This window comes from Sinocyclocheilus rhinocerous, unplaced genomic scaffold (genome assembly GCF_001515625.1).
Source record: "Sinocyclocheilus rhinocerous isolate Xijiao unplaced genomic scaffold, SAMN03320098_v1.1 scaffold5672, whole genome shotgun sequence".
NCBI classification, from domain to species: domain Eukaryota; kingdom Metazoa; phylum Chordata; class Actinopteri; order Cypriniformes; family Cyprinidae; genus Sinocyclocheilus; species Sinocyclocheilus rhinocerous.
The window spans coordinates 45,172-60,826 of record NW_015636356.1 but is presented as its reverse complement, the minus strand read 5'-3'; the positions used below and the strand labels follow the sequence as shown (position 1 = coordinate 60,826).

General features: G+C 37.8%; 2 protein-coding genes and 1 long non-coding RNA gene across 3 annotated transcripts in view; all 3 read left to right on the top strand.

Moving 5' to 3' along the window:
- rnf139 (ring finger protein 139) overlaps positions 1-2,142 on the top strand; it is a 6,884-nt gene extending 4,742 nt beyond the window's left edge. The window contains exon 3 of the mRNA XM_016562331.1: positions 1-2,142. Within this exon, the coding sequence (XP_016417817.1) occupies positions 1-1,485 (1,485 nt within the window). The 3' untranslated portion in view covers positions 1,486-2,142.
- Positions 2,143-3,045: 903 nt separating this feature from the next.
- The window catches only part of tmem65 (transmembrane protein 65), a 13,940-nt gene continuing 1,330 nt past the window's right edge, over positions 3,046-15,655 (top strand). Inside the window, exons 1-7 of the mRNA XM_016562329.1 lie at positions 3,046-3,251; positions 3,378-3,608; positions 6,398-6,442; positions 6,518-6,585; positions 12,707-12,761; positions 15,362-15,404; positions 15,479-15,584. Of these exons, the coding sequence (XP_016417815.1) occupies position 3,251; positions 3,378-3,608; positions 6,398-6,442; positions 6,518-6,585; positions 12,707-12,761; positions 15,362-15,404; positions 15,479-15,584 (549 nt within the window). The 5' untranslated portion in view covers positions 3,046-3,250. The remainder of the gene's footprint in view (positions 3,252-3,377; positions 3,609-6,397; positions 6,443-6,517; positions 6,586-12,706; positions 12,762-15,361; positions 15,405-15,478; positions 15,585-15,655) is intronic.
- On the top strand, positions 10,419-11,254 carry LOC107747741 (uncharacterized). The gene is made up of 3 exons (XR_001640835.1): positions 10,419-10,545; positions 11,025-11,090; positions 11,189-11,254. It is a non-coding gene; the product is annotated as an uncharacterized LOC107747741 (long non-coding RNA).

Sequence of the window (15,655 nt, the reverse complement as noted above, 5' to 3'; positions counted from 1 at the left end):
GCGTCGGGGGCGATTCTCGCGACGCACGCAACCGTTAATCTGCTGTGGAAGCTGAAGTGGTTCTACTACTCGTGCCGCTACGTCTATCTACTCCTGCGCCACATGTACCGCATCTACGGCCTGCAGCTGCTGCTGGAGGACACCTGGAAGCGCATACGCTTCCCCGACATCCTGCGCGTCTTCTGGCTAACGCGCATGACGGCGCAAGCAGTCATACTAGTGTACGTAGTGCGCGTGGTTCGCTCGGAAAGCGGCCTGCAGCTCGGCTGGGACTTGTTTTGGGACTTGACCAGCAACTTGATCATCAGCGGCTGCGATTCGATGCTCACCGTGTTGGGAATGAGCGCAGTTATCTCGTCGCTCGCGCATTACTTGGGACTTAGCATCTTAGCGTTCATCGGCTCAACCGAGGAGGAGGATAAGCGGCTGGGGTTTGTCGCGCCAGTGCTGTTCTTCATCCTCGCTTTGCAGACGGGATTAAGCGGACTGGATCCCGAAGAGCGACTGATCCGGCTTAGCCGGAATATGTGCCTTCTGCTAACCGCGATTCTACATTTCATCCACGGAATGACGGATCCGGTGCTAATGTCGCTAAGCGCCTCGCACGTCTCCTCAGTGCGCAGACATGTTCCCGTGCTGCTGGTGTCGCTAGTCCTCTTCGCTCTCCCCGTCCTGCTTAGCTATGTTCTATGGCATCACTACGTGCTAAACACGTGGCTCTTCGCCGTCACCGCGTTCTGCGTGGAGCTCTGTCTCAAAGTCCTCGTCTCGCTCACCGTCTACGCTCTATTCATGATCGACGGCTTCTACAACGTGCTCTGGGAGAAGCTGGACGACTATGTCTACTACGTGCGCTCCACCGGCAACATCGTCGAGTTCGTCTTCGGCGTGATCATGTTCGGAAACGGCGCGTATACGATGATGTTCGAGTCGGGAAGTAAAATCCGCGCGTGCATGATGTGCCTGCACGCGTATTTCAACATCTACCTGCAGGCGAAGAACGGCTGGAAGACGTTTATCAACCGTCGCACCGCCGTCAAGAAGATCAACTCGCTCCCGGAGGTCAAAGGCGCGCCGCTGAGGGAGATCGAGGACGTTTGCGCGATCTGCTATCAGGAGTTCGCCGCGTCCGCGCGCATTACGCCGTGCCACCACTACTTCCACGCGCTGTGTTTGCGCAAATGGCTGTATATTCAAGACACGTGTCCCATGTGCCACCAGCACGTCTACATCGAGGACGACGGACACGAGCGCGCCGCATTCTCCAATAACAACGGCTACGCCGCGCCGGGGCAGGAGAGGGCGGAGTTTGAGGGAGAAGAGGGTGGGGCGGATGGGGGCGGGGCCGCCGGAGGGGCGGAGCCTGAAAACGAGCTTCTGGAGGACAACGACAGCATCGAGTACGACGAGGAGGAGTGGGGGACGCAGCCGGGCATGACGCTCATAGAGGAAGAGTACATTAACGACGACACGGACTCCAACTGAAGCAGCGTGGATATTTAAATTAAAAACGATTCGCGAGATCAGGGACGTTATGCTTTTTAATTTCTTTTGTGTTCGTATAAAAGGGCTGATCTTGTGTTTTTTCTGGAATGCTCTTGATCATGTTTGGCTGAACGATAACGAGTGCTACTGTAATCGCAGTATACCTCGATATGATCACTACTGGTCTCTTGTGTGACCTCTCTTATAATTGTGTACATTATTGTACATGTAATAAAAGAATGATACACTGACGTTTGACAGTTGTCCACTGGAGAAAGCTGTTAATCTCAGTTTGACTGCGATATATTACGCTCTCCGGCAGCATTTTTCAACCCTCCTCAATATCTGATAGTATCATACGGTGTTGCTTTTTTGACCTTCCAGGCACATTTTACAATGCAATTAACACGTTTCATCAAAACACAGGCTTGGTGTTTTCTGATTTCTGGTGTTGTTGTCGAATGCAGTAACTCCATGATTAGATGCGTGTTTGATTTCAGGTTAAACTGTTGATTTGCCAAGAGGACTGATGTAAATACATAATCTGCTTTAGTTCTTTTGTAAATAAAATAATTAAGCTAAAGTTCTATGTTCGAAGTGATCTGGAACTTTGCACTTGATTATATTTTTTGAACGTCTTTGTTGTGGTTTGTTTTTTCTCACATGTTTTTAATGCCATTCAGTTATCATTATGTTTATTTCACTTAAATCTGAACATTTAGATGCATGAGAAGACCACATGGTGCTGTTCTAAAATCGTTAAGTGTAAAATGCCTTTAAAGGGCATGACTAATGCTTATATGATTTAAAATTCTGTGACTTTTTCTATGGAAGCCCATTTCAGCCACTTAATAATAAAAAATAATGCTTTGGTAAATCAAAATTATGACTTTAAAGTAATTATTACAAGATAAAAAATTGAAATTAAGACTTTAAAGTCATAATTATGACAAAAAGTCATTTATGAGAAAATGTAAAACTATCATAATTTTTATTTGTTTTAATCTCATAATTATGACTTAGTATGACAGTGTTTTAGTGATATGTAAAAAAAAAAAATAATTAAGGTTATGACAAGAATAAAGTCAAGTCTTCTAATCTTGACTTTAATCTTATAAAAGACTTTATTCTCGTAATTTAGATGTTATTATCAAAATAATAAAAGTTTAATATAAGACTATTCTATTGCTACAAGTTTATTCTCGTAATTTTGACTCCGAATATTCTCAAAATATGACTTTATTCTCATAATTTAATAAAAAGTAAATTTTCACTTATCTAATTACAATTTTTTTATGTCATAATTTCGATTTTTCAGTTCATAATTTTGACATCGTATGACATAATTCGACTTTTAAACTCATAATTTTGACTTTTTATCTCATAATTATGTTTTCTATGTCATAATTTCGACTTAAACAAATAATTTGGACTTTTCCTCTCATAACTATGACCTACCAAACATGTTTTTTATTACATGGCTGAAACGGGCTTCCGTAGTTTTCCGAATCCAGCCTCGTCATCGACTACATTTCCCATGACGCATCTGCCGCGCGGGACTACATTTCCCATCATGCAACATGACCGCGACGCGCGTCAGAGCGTGTGGAAAGTCTCACGCGTTTTTGAACACAACGATGAATCATAACGCCTAAAAATATCGCGTAAGAGGAATCCCGTGCGTTTCTTACGGTAGGAATGGAAAGGCAGGTGCAGGCGGATCGGGTTATTTTGGTCCGGGCACGATTGTCTGCTTAGCTAGAGAAGTAAGTGCAGTTATCACACCCCATACACCGCGGAGTGTCTGACAGCATGACAGGCGCGGTTCGTGTTTTCATGCTAACGCTCTAGCGTCGCCTCGTTCGTGTTTAACAGCGTGTTCTGGGTTCCAGTGAGTCTCTGCGCTGCGATGATCCGGCTGGCTGCGGTGCGTGCGCTCGTGGCCCGTCACACGCCCGGTCCGGGTCACCTGCACGCCCGGTTCCTCGGGACACACCGACGCGAGATCAGCCCGGCGCAGCTGGAGCTCCCGAACCAGGCGCGTGAGTTCGTGTACAGCCTGAGCCCGGCGAACCGGAGCTGCTTACTGAAGGAGCTGCAGAGCTTCGAGTCCAGCACCGAAGGTAACGCCACGACCCCAGCCTGCTTGCGCTGTAGTAGTGTGTGGGTGTGACGGTATCACATTTTCATGTCGCGTTAATTGCAGAAGCGTTTATCGCGGTATACCGTATCACCAAGTTGCAAAACCGTGTTGCCATAATATAACAGGTTTGAACTTTTTAACACAACATAAATAACTGGACATAAAGCATTACACAAACATGTATAAAGTAAGTGTTTCGAACAGATTAAAGTGCAAAAGATTTATAAAGAGCAATACAATAAGGTCTCATTTAATGCATTAACAATGAGCAATTTACATTTGTTACAGAAGTTGTTATTCTTTGCGAAAAAGAAAAAAATACAGCTGTTAGTTCATGTTACAGTTAAAGAATGTTGTAATTAAATGTTGAAATTAACTAAGATTAATAACTGCTTTAGAATATTTTTTTATTGGCAGTTTAATTTAACTAATAAAGTAATGTTAAATTATGGAGCCTTAATGTAAAGTAAGGCTCCATTTTATATATATATATATGTGTGTGTGTGTATAAACCATGATCACCTTTTATACATAATACATCTCTTTTAATATTTTCTTTTACAATATTGTAATATTTCAATGTTATATATATATATATATATATATATATATATAAAATCACATTCATTAATAATATATAATATTGCTTTATTAACATATAAAATTATAATAAATTATATGATAGTATTTAAATATTATAATTAGCTCATTGTAACGTTTTATATTATAGGATACTATTTTGCATTTATGTATTGCATCACATGATCACCTTTCACATAATTATGCACATTTAGATATATATATTAAATTATTTTAGTATCATTTAGGTACTATTATAATTTTTATTAATATATTTTAAAGTTAAAGTTTTAGTTTTTGTAATTTTTTTTTTTTTCAAATATCTGTATATAGTGTATTTCACTTTTAGTTTAACTAAATGAAAGTGAGAAATATGTTGCCTTGCCAAACAGCCAAAATAAAATAAGTTTTTTTTTTTTTTTAATGTATTTCATTTTATTTCAAGTGTTTTTTCTGTTTTAGTTGATTATGAGATGTGTTCCTCTCTCACACTGAAACCAGACACTGTCTTGTTGTGTGTAATAAGCGCAGTGTTTATTCAGGAAGCTGCTGTTGCTATGGTGACGCGAGTCATGTGACTGACCTTCCCTCATCCACTCACTGTGTGATTCTGATCCTGTTCTTCTCTTAAACCGGATTTTCTGCTGTGTTCAGTATAAACACGGCTCTGGCTCCGCGTGCGTGTGATCAGTGTATTGATCTCCTGATTCACTCACTGCTTGCTGTACACTAGAGAAGTGTGTATATTCACACTCAGACGAGAGCTGAATGTGTGCAAGACTGTGAGGTCAGAGGTGAGGGTGTGACCTTTGACCTCTTATGAACTTCAGAACTATTTGAGCTCATCTGGAGCTCTGGATATGTGACTGTAGGTTTATCATAGTTTAGCATTTACATGACGAGAAAGCATTCAGAAGACATGTACTGAACATAAATGTTGAGAAATGGAGAGGAAATTTTAAAAAAAAACAATCGTAACAATAGTAATAATTGATAAGGAAAATAAAAAAAATATGCAAGACTGTGAGGTCAGAGGTGAGGGTGTGACCTTTGACCTCTTATGAACTTCAGAACTATTTGAGCTCATCTGGAGCTCTGGATATGTGACTGTAGGTTTATCATAGTTTAGCATTTACATGACGAGAAAGCATTCAGAAGACATGTACTGAACATAAATGTTGAGGAATGGAGAGGAAATTTAAAAAAAAACAATCGTAACAATAGTAATAATTGATAAGGAAAATAAAAAAAATAAGCAATTTGAAAAAAATTCTAAATTGTTTTTTTTTAATATTATTAAAATGTGAGCTCACATTTTATTTATTTATATATTTATTATTTAAAATAAACTATCTTTTTAGTAAGCGTTTTATTTTATTTGTATAATTGAATTATTAACACCAACAACTCGGCAACAGATATTTTATAAAAAAATCTAAATAAATTAGAAATCTTGAAGTTATACGTATTTTATTTCAAGTAAAAATGAATATATATATATATATAGAAAGATCAATTGATCAGTGTATAAAGGATCAATTATGACATCATCACCATTGATATATTTATATTAATATTGATTTATCAATAAATAATATAGTATACAAATTATGTTTTGTATTTTATTTCTATTTCAAATCAAATATTTCATCTTTTTTTTAGTAAGTGTTTTTACATTATTTATATTAATATTGATTTATCAATAAATAATATAGTATAGGCCTACAAATTGTTTGTTTTATTTATTTTCATCTCAAATAAAATATAAAAAAAATTTTGGGTTGGAATTTTTTTTTAAAATTAGCTATACAATTGAATAATAATTTATGCTAAGTTAAATTTAGTATAAACTTAAGTAAAAAAGAAAGATTTGACCAGAAAGGATTTTAGATTTTTTTTATCATCATCATTAAAAAAACAAAAAAAAATTGTATTTTTGTGTTTGCTTGGTTTTATTTTGTTTTTATGTAACTCTTGTATGTTTTTGTCATGAAGATGCTGACATGGCAATAAAATTAAATAACTTCTACTTAAGTAAAAAAAAAAAGAATAAGCAAGTCACATAGACACATTCTTGTTTTTATTTTAGTTAATGAAAATATTTTCTCACTGCTAGTTTGTGTGTTTTATATTTGTGTGTTTTATATTTGAAGCTGCATCACATAACTGATCTGATGTCTGTGCTTTCAGACTCGGAGGAATCGTCTCCGCCGACGACAGCGCAGCTCAGATACAGTGAGTTCACGTCTCTCTCGGCTCTTTCACTCATTCAGTGATGTTTCTCTCAGCTCTGGATCTTCTGCTTTCTAGTTCTCCTGCACAACGCCATTCCCTTCATCGGCTTCGGCTTCCTGGATAACGCCATCATGATCGCCGCCGTGAGTCACCTCAACACAATATAGAGTTCTGCAGTCCAGAATTGCGAGGAAAAAAAGTCAGAATTGCGAGGAAAAAAAGTCAGAATTGCGAGGAAAAAAAGTCAGAATTGCGAGGAAAAAAAGTCAGAATTGTGAGGAAAAAAAAGTCAGAATTCGGGAAAAAACAAGTCAGAATTGCGAAAAAAACAAGTCAGAATTGCGAAAAAAGAAAAGTCAGAATTGCGAAAAAAGAAAAGTCAGAATTGCGAAAAAAGAAAAGTCCGAATTGCGAACAAAAAAAAGTCCGAATTGCGGAAAAAAAAAGTCAGAATTGCGGGGGAAAAAAAGTCCGAATTGCGGGGGAAAAAAAGTCCGAATTGCGGGAAAAAAAGTCAGAATTGCGGAAAAAAATTGCGGCTTTCTAGTTCTCCTGCACAACGCCATTCCCTTCATCGGCTTCGGCTTCCTGGATAACGCCATCATGATCGCCGCCGTGAGTCACGTCAACACAATATAGAGTTCTGCAGTCCAGAATTGAGAGGAAAAAAAGTCAGAATTGCGAGGAAAAAAAGTCAGAATTCAGAAAAGAAGTCAGAATTCAGAAAAAAGTCAGAATTGCGAAGAAAAAAAGTCAGAATTCAGAAAAAAGTCAGAATTCAGAAAAAAGTCAGTTGCGATTTAAAAAAAAGTGAGAATTGCAAGAAAAAGTGAGAATTGAGAAAAAAAAAGTGAGAATTGCGAAAAAAAGTCGGTTGCGAGAAGAAAAGTGAGAATTGAGAAAAAAAAGTGAGAATTGAGAAAAAAAGTGAGAATTTAAAAAAAAAAAGTGAGAATTGAAAAAAAAAGTGAGAATTGAGAAAAAAAGTGAGAATTTAAAAAAAAAAAGTGAGAATTGAAAAAAAAAGTGAGAATTGAGAAAAAAAGTGAGAATTCCAGTTTTACATGGTCAAACACTTTTCTGTTGGTCTTCAGTAAATGTAAAAGCAAATACATGCACTCAAAGCTTTCTCTCGAGCCAGAATAGTTTTGTAAGCTTCACTCCCTTGTCTTCTAAAAAACAAATCAAATTTCCAAAATCCAGGATTTCATGCATCTCCAGCCCCCTGTAGAATAACGATTGACTCTTTGCCTGCTACAGATTGGCCAAATGCCCTTGCGTTGGAGTGCAGAGACCCATAACTTTAAGAACCGAGTGACCTGCGATTTTATTGGCTGAGCGAGAGTGTGCAAGACCTGTTGCAAGATCTTGAGGTAGATGAAAAGTATAAAGTGACTTAACAAGGTTTAAGGCACCTGATTTCTGCAGAAGCCACAGCTGGTCCTGCACCTGGTGTTTCTTCATCCATTTGATGGGTACAAACCATTCATAGCTGAGGTTTAACACAGCAGTTAGACTTATAAGAAGGGTTTTCAGAGGATCTGGAAATGTTATATTACAATGATGATGTTTGACAACATACTTGTATTCAGATTTCCTATCCACCACTGCGTCAGGCTCTAGAAGGAAGTGCTTTTGGCTGACGTTCCCTGTTCGAGTGTCAATAGTGATTACTGGGAAACCCATCTGTAGTATCCAGCGGTTCATGATCTCATGAACACTATACGGTAGTTTCACTCCTGGAGTTTGATCTACTGCCTGGTTGAGAAGTGAAAATGAACAGTTCCTTAAAGTTTTACAGTGTTTACTACACCACATATTAGGGCTCGATTTATTTTATTTTTTTTTCAGAACGTTTGACTGATTTACGATTTAAATTTTTATTTCTTTTTTTTACATTTAACTAGTCAACTATGTAACTACAACATGACTCAAGTATCATTTTCTTTATTAACAATCAAGTTAAAGAAAGTTTTATTTCTTATATTTTATTTTTATTTTTTTTATTTATTATATAACTCGCAATTGCAATAAAAAAAACCTTTTCTCCGAAAAAGATTTTTTTCTCAGAATTGTGAGGTATAAACTCATAATTGCGAGAAATAAAGTCCAATTCTGAAGGAAAAAAAGACAATTTTCTTACAATTGCGAGTTTGTATCTCACAGTTCTGACTTTAAGAGATATAAATTCGCAATTGCAAATTATAAAGTCAGAATCGCGAGATATAAACTCAATTGTGAGAAAAAACATCAGAATTGCGAGATATAAACGGACTTTTTTCATGCAATTCTGACTTTTTTTCTCAGCATTGTGAGATATGAACTCACAATTGCAAATTATAGAGTCAGAATTGTGAGATATAAACTGACTTTTTTGCAATTATAAACTTGCAATTGCGAGAAAAAAAATCAGACTTGCGATGAATTGCGAACATTTTATCTTGCAATTCTCTTTTTTTTTCTTAGATTTGCAAGATATAAACTCGCAATTGTGAGAAAAATTGTGATATAAACTTTTTTCTTGCAATTCTGACTTTTTCTGAATTGTGAGATATAAACTCACAATTATGAGTTGTAAAGTCCAATTCTAAGGGAAAATACTATTTTCTTACAATTGCGAGTTTATATCTCGCAATTCTGATTTTATAACACACAATTAGGACTTTATATCATGCAATTCTAACTTAATAACTTGCAATTGACCATCATTTACCACATATAAATCTCAAGCAGTTAAACAGCCCACCTTTTGAAGGTGGTCCCAGAGATCTGAATGCACTGAGCTTCCAAAAGCAAACTGCTTCAGATAGTTCTGCGGGAGAAGAACAACACAACTGTACTATCAGGTCATGAAATACGGCACGAAAGTTGCATGAACTCTGGAACTTGTTCAGAAACAGGAGAGTACAGTAAGGCTTACACCAAGTCCTTTGGCAAACACCGGCTCTGTCAGGAATTCAGAGAGCATTTTAAGCACTGCAGCTCCCTGTAATGACAAACATATGAAATGCATTTATCTCTGACTGGACTGAAACTATCCTGACTGCTTTATGACTTTATTTGCAACCTCTCTAGAGTGGTGGCTTTTCGCAATTCCACAATATCAGTGTTCAAGCTGAAACCCAAACTAAAGGTTGTTACAATGTTCTAAGTATTTAGAATGAATGCTAGTCCATTGCTATCCAGTTGCTAGATTGTTTTTATTGTTTCTTTAGGCACTGTTAAGTTGTTAGTTGTCATGATAATGCAGTAGATTTTTATACCTTGCTGTAGGATATGGTGCTGAACATTTCGCTGATTTCTGAGGGTGTGTTGACCTCTTCCTTCTTTCGGGAGAGGGGGTGAGAGGAAGTCAAGCTATCCACAGCAAACGCTCTTTGCAGGTCGTACAGAATGGTCTGGTCTTTCTGGCGAGGGACAGAGTTGATTGTCAATTACATGTTACAAGGTGTGTCTCTTCAATACATTTAGCTGAACAACAACATGCAACAATACATCATCCTCTCTCTCAAAGGTGAAGTGTGTAACTTCTGCACCACTAGTGGCTATAAACAGAACTGCTAAAATAGTAAATGTTTCCCGGTTTACAAAGATCTGTCTATCTGTCTATCTATTCATTCATTCATTCATTTTTCATTTAAATAAATTAAATATTTATTATTAAAATTTCAGGTTTACCAAAAACTTGTTTGCCTTCTAAATAAATAAATAAATCAATAGGTACTTTTTCATAAATGTTTCAGGTTTACCATATGCCCTGAAAACAAACAAACAAACTTGGTAAACCTGGAAACATTAATTATTTTTGCAGTTCCGTTTATAGCCACTAGTGGTGCAGAAGTTACACACTTCACCTTTGAGAGAGGATGTAGTATTGCATGCTGCAGTGCAGCTAAATAAATAGAAGAGTCACACCTTGTAACTGATGTAATTGACAATCAACTCTATCCCTCACCAGAAAGACCAGATCATTCTGTATGACCTGCAAAGAGCGTTTGCTGTGGATAGCTTGAGCTCCTCTCACCCCCTCTTCCCGAAAGGAAGAAGGGGTCAACACACCCTCAGAAATTAGCGAAATGTTCAACACAATTTCCTACAGCAAGGTACAAAACTCTACTGCACTATCATGAGACCTAGCAAATTAGCAAAGCCTAGAATCCAAGAAGAACACTCTAGAAACTCGACTGAAAACTCCAAGAACACTCAGAATACCACGGCAACCAGACAGTGACACACTAAGAACATTTTACCGACCACATACCAACTGCATAGCAAACAGGTTGATAAGCATTCTGCAACAAGATAGTAATGAGCTGCGAATAACTACTCAGAACACCCCAACAACCACCTAGCAACACCCTGGCAACCACTCATAACAATTGAATAGATTACAACATTAAAAAATGTTTTGGATCTTCATGTTGGATCTATGTTGGGTTTCAGCTTGAGCTCTGATATTGTGGAATTTCGAAAGACCACCAAAAGCGCGATCTCTTGAGGGACTGCAAATAAAGTCATAAAGCAGTCAGGGTAGTTTCAGTCCAGTCAGAGATAAATGCATTTCATATGTTTGTCATTTCAGGGAGCTGCAGTGCTTAAAATGCTCTCTGAATTCCTGACAGAGCCTGTGTTTGCCAAAGGACTCAGTGTAAGTTTGACTGTACTCTCATGTTTTTGAACAAGTTTAAGAGTTCATACAAATTTCAAGTCATATTTCACGACCAATTGTGTTGTTCTCTCCCACAGAACTATCTGAAGCAGTTTGCTTTTGGAAGCTCAGTGCATTTAGATCTCTGGCTACATCTTCAAAAGGTGGGCTGTTTAACTGCTTGACATTTATATGTGGTAAAGCTGGGCAGTTGCAAGTTATTAAGTTTGAACTGCGTGATATAAAATCGTAATTGCATGTTATAAAATCGGAATTGCGAAAATAGTCTTTTCCCTCAGAATTGGACATTATAACTCGCGATTGTGAGTTAAAAAAAGTCGAATTGGGAGGAAAAAAAGTCAGAATTGCAGGAAAAAAAGTCAGAATTGCGAGGAAAAAAAGTCAGAATTGGGGGAAAAAAAGTCAGAATTGGGAAAAAAAAAAGTCAGAATTGCAGGAAAAAAAGTCAGAATTGCGGAAAAAAAAGTCAGAATTGCAGGAAAAAAAGTCAGAATTGCGAAAAAAAAAGTCAGAATTGCGGGAAAAAAAGTCAGAATTGCGAAAAAAAAAGTCAGAATTGCGAGGAAAAAATAGATATATTTATAGAGATACAAACTCGCAATTGCAAGTTACAAAGTCCAATTCTGAGGGGTAAAAAGACATTTTTTTTCTCAGAATTTTGAGTTTATATCACGCAATTCTGAAGTATTGTGAGATGAAAAGTCGCAATTACCATTTTTATTTTTTATTCAGTGATGGAAACGGGCTTGCACACAAACCGCACTGCAGTCATTTTCCAAAATGTAATTTGTGTGGAAATATTATGAAGTGTGTAGACTATGAAGGTAAAAAAGCAGCAAAACTCGAGAGCTTGTTGATTTGAATGTGAGAACTGGTCATATTAATTTACACTCAGAGCTGTGATGTGAAAAGCTGAATCTTTCAATTTGCTTTGACTTTTTATACTCCTTCCGCGATATTCCTGTAGCAAAACTCACTTGTGCACTTGTGCATGCAGATGCGAGAGAGCAGATCCGGGATAAACATCATCTTTCATATGTTTATCCTATTTATTGCAGAGTAACATGGCTGTAATATGTTGAACCACTTTATATAATGACCATGATAAAAAATTGATGCAGGTAAGGGAGTAACTTTCCAATAATATGAGTGTAATATAGCAAACACACAGTACAGGCCAACGCATAAAATTCATATTGCACTTGATTAAAATTAACTTTTTTTCTCATTTACAGTATGTATATGCCAAAACAGTAGTATTAATACTTTTTACATTTATTTTATTTTAAACTTATTTAAAACAGCCTTTTTTGCCATAAGAACCGGGAAGTGTTGATGCAGATTATTTGTTTAGAAAAAGTAAACACAGGTGTTCTGATTGTTGTCTGTGTGTGAATCAAGAGATTCAGCTTTTCTCATCAGAGCTGTGAGTGCAAGAAAATACTGGCAGGGCAAGTAAACATCTGAACCACCGGACCGATGGAAAAAATCCTTAGCGTTGAGCCCTGGAGTCATTTTCTTGTATTTAGATCTTGGATTTATTCAAAGACTCTTTGTGTTCGTCTCTAATGATGCATATGGTGTTGTTTTTTAAGGGCACTCAGATTGAACTGTCCATCGGATTGACCCTGGGAATATCCACCATGGCAGGTATAGACACACACACACACACACTCTCTCACACACACACACACACACTCTCACACACACACACTCACACACACTCACTCACTCACTCTCTCTCTCTCTCGCTCTCTCTCTCTCTCACACACACACACTTTCTCACACACACTCACTCACTCACTCTCTCTCTCTCTCGCTCTCTCTCTCTCTCACACACACACACTTTCTCACACACACTCACTCACTCACTCTCTCTCTCTCTCGCTCTCTCTCTCTCTCACACACACACACTTTCTCACACACACTCACTCACTCACTCTCTCTCTCTCTCGCTCTCTCTCTCTCTCACACACACACACTTTCTCACACACACTCACTCACTCACTCTCTCTCTCTCTCGCTCTCTCTCTCTCTCACACACACACACTTTCTCACACACACTCACTCACTCACTCTCTCTCTCTCTCGCTCTCTCTCTCTCTCACACACACACACTTTCTCACACACACTCACTCACTCACTCTCTCTCTCTCTCGCTCTCTCTCTCTCTCACACACACACACTTTCTCACACACACTCACTCACTCACTCTCTCTCTCTCTCGCTCTCTCTCTCTCTCACACACACACACTTTCTCACACACACTCACTCACTCACTCTCTCTCTCTCTCGCTCTCTCTCTCTCTCACACACACACACTTTCTCACACACACTCACTCACTCACTCTCTCTCTCTCTCGCTCTCTCTCTCTCTCACACACACACACTTTCTCACACACACTCACTCACTCACTCTCTCTCTCTCTCGCTCTCTCTCTCTCTCACACACACACACTTTCTCACACACACTCACTCACTCACTCTCTCTCTCTCTCGCTCTCTCTCTCTCTCACACACACACACTTTCTCACACACACTCACTCACTCACTCTCTCTCTCTCTCGCTCTCTCTCTCTCTCACACACACACACTTTCTCACACACACTCACTCACTCACTCTCTCTCTCTCTCGCTCTCTCTCTCTCTCACACACACACACTTTCTCACACACACTCACTCACTCACTCTCTCTCTCTCTCGCTCTCTCTCTCTCTCACACACACACACTTTCTCACACACACTCACTCACTCACTCTCTCTCTCTCTCGCTCTCTCTCTCTCTCACACACACACACTTTCTCACACACACTCACTCACTCACTCTCTCTCTCTCTCGCTCTCTCTCTCTCTCACACACACACACTTTCTCACACACACTCACTCACTCACTCTCTCTCTCTCTCGCTCTCTCTCTCTCTCACACACACACACTTTCTCACACACACTCACTCACTCACTCTCTCTCTCTCTCGCTCTCTCTCTCTCTCACACACACACACTTTCTCACACACACTCACTCACTCACTCTCTCTCTCTCTCGCTCTCTCTCTCTCTCACACACACACACACACGCACACTCACACACACACACACTCACACACTCACACACACTAGTCAGAACAGGTTTTGTTTTATTCTGGTATTGTCTCTCTTGTCAGCAGTGACTATTATGTGGGTGAATCTCATGAAACCTGTTTAGAACATGTTTAGTTCACATTTCATGCCAAATCAGAAGACAAAAAGTTCTAGAATACTTATTATTTTTTTAAACAAAATGTTTAAGGCCATTAAGTTTATTGAAATAAATATATACACACATATATAAAATCATGACAGTTAAAGCACATATAGCCAGTTCTCATTACTGTAGATCAGGGATTCCTGTTTTTTTTTTTTTTTATCAGCCAAAACCCTTTTAGATAAAATATATTATTTTTAAATATTAATAAATTTTTTTGAATTCATATTTAAATAATTTAATGACATGTTCACTTGTTCACAGTTCTCTGATGTCGGTTAATGCTTACATGACATGCAGCTAAACAAATAAAATAATTCTCATTTTTTGTTTTATTTTAATTGTTTTTATTTTTACATTAAGTTATTTATATTATTTATTTTACATAAAATATCTAATCTTTTTGTTAACATTTTGAGTTCACATAAAATATTGTTTTTAGTAAGCATTTTATTTTGTTTTTAAACGTTTTTTCTGTTTTTTAAAATGAAATTTCATATACTTTTAGTGATGATTTATTTTGGATTGTTTGTATTTTAAAGTTATGCATCTTCATTTTAATTTATTTTAAATAAAATATATAATTTTTTTTAGTAAGCATTTTATTTTAATTGTATTTATTTAATTAATAACTTTTCATAAACTCAAGAACTCCAGTTTGGGAAACCCTGATCTAATGTGATCTTATATAAAATCTGAAGTATTGATGCATTATCTGTTGTACTGATTTTAACGTATGCTGATCTAAATTTAGCATAAATTTAAGTAATATGTCAGGACGTGTTATATTATTGCTGATTTTGGGGCTTGAAATAAATCATTTGTGTTTTAATCGTCATGAAATTGAAAAGTCACAATGCAAAAAGTGTAAATGTTCCTTTAAACCATCTTTATTGGTATATTTCATGCTAAATATAAGTTCCTTTAATCTGGAATGAAATCTGGTTCTTGTGAGATTCGTCCAGTAGTTAGTCACACAGAAGCTTCACTGATGGTCTTTGTGTTTCAGCGGCGGCTCTGGGGAATCTGGTGTCTGATCTGGCTGGACTCGGGTAAACCGCTTCACTAACCGTGTGAACTAGTGTGCGGGTGAACTAGTGGTGTGTGTTAGTAATGCTGTGTGTAGTTTAGCAGGTTACGTGGAGGCTCTGGCTGCGCGCTTTGGGATGCAGATCCCTGATCTCACACCGAAACAAGTGGATATGTGGCAGACCAGAGTCACTTCACACATGGTGAGACGCGCGTGTGGAAGTGTGTGTGTGTGTGTGTGTGAGTTTGCGTGTGTGTGAGTGTGAGAGTTTGC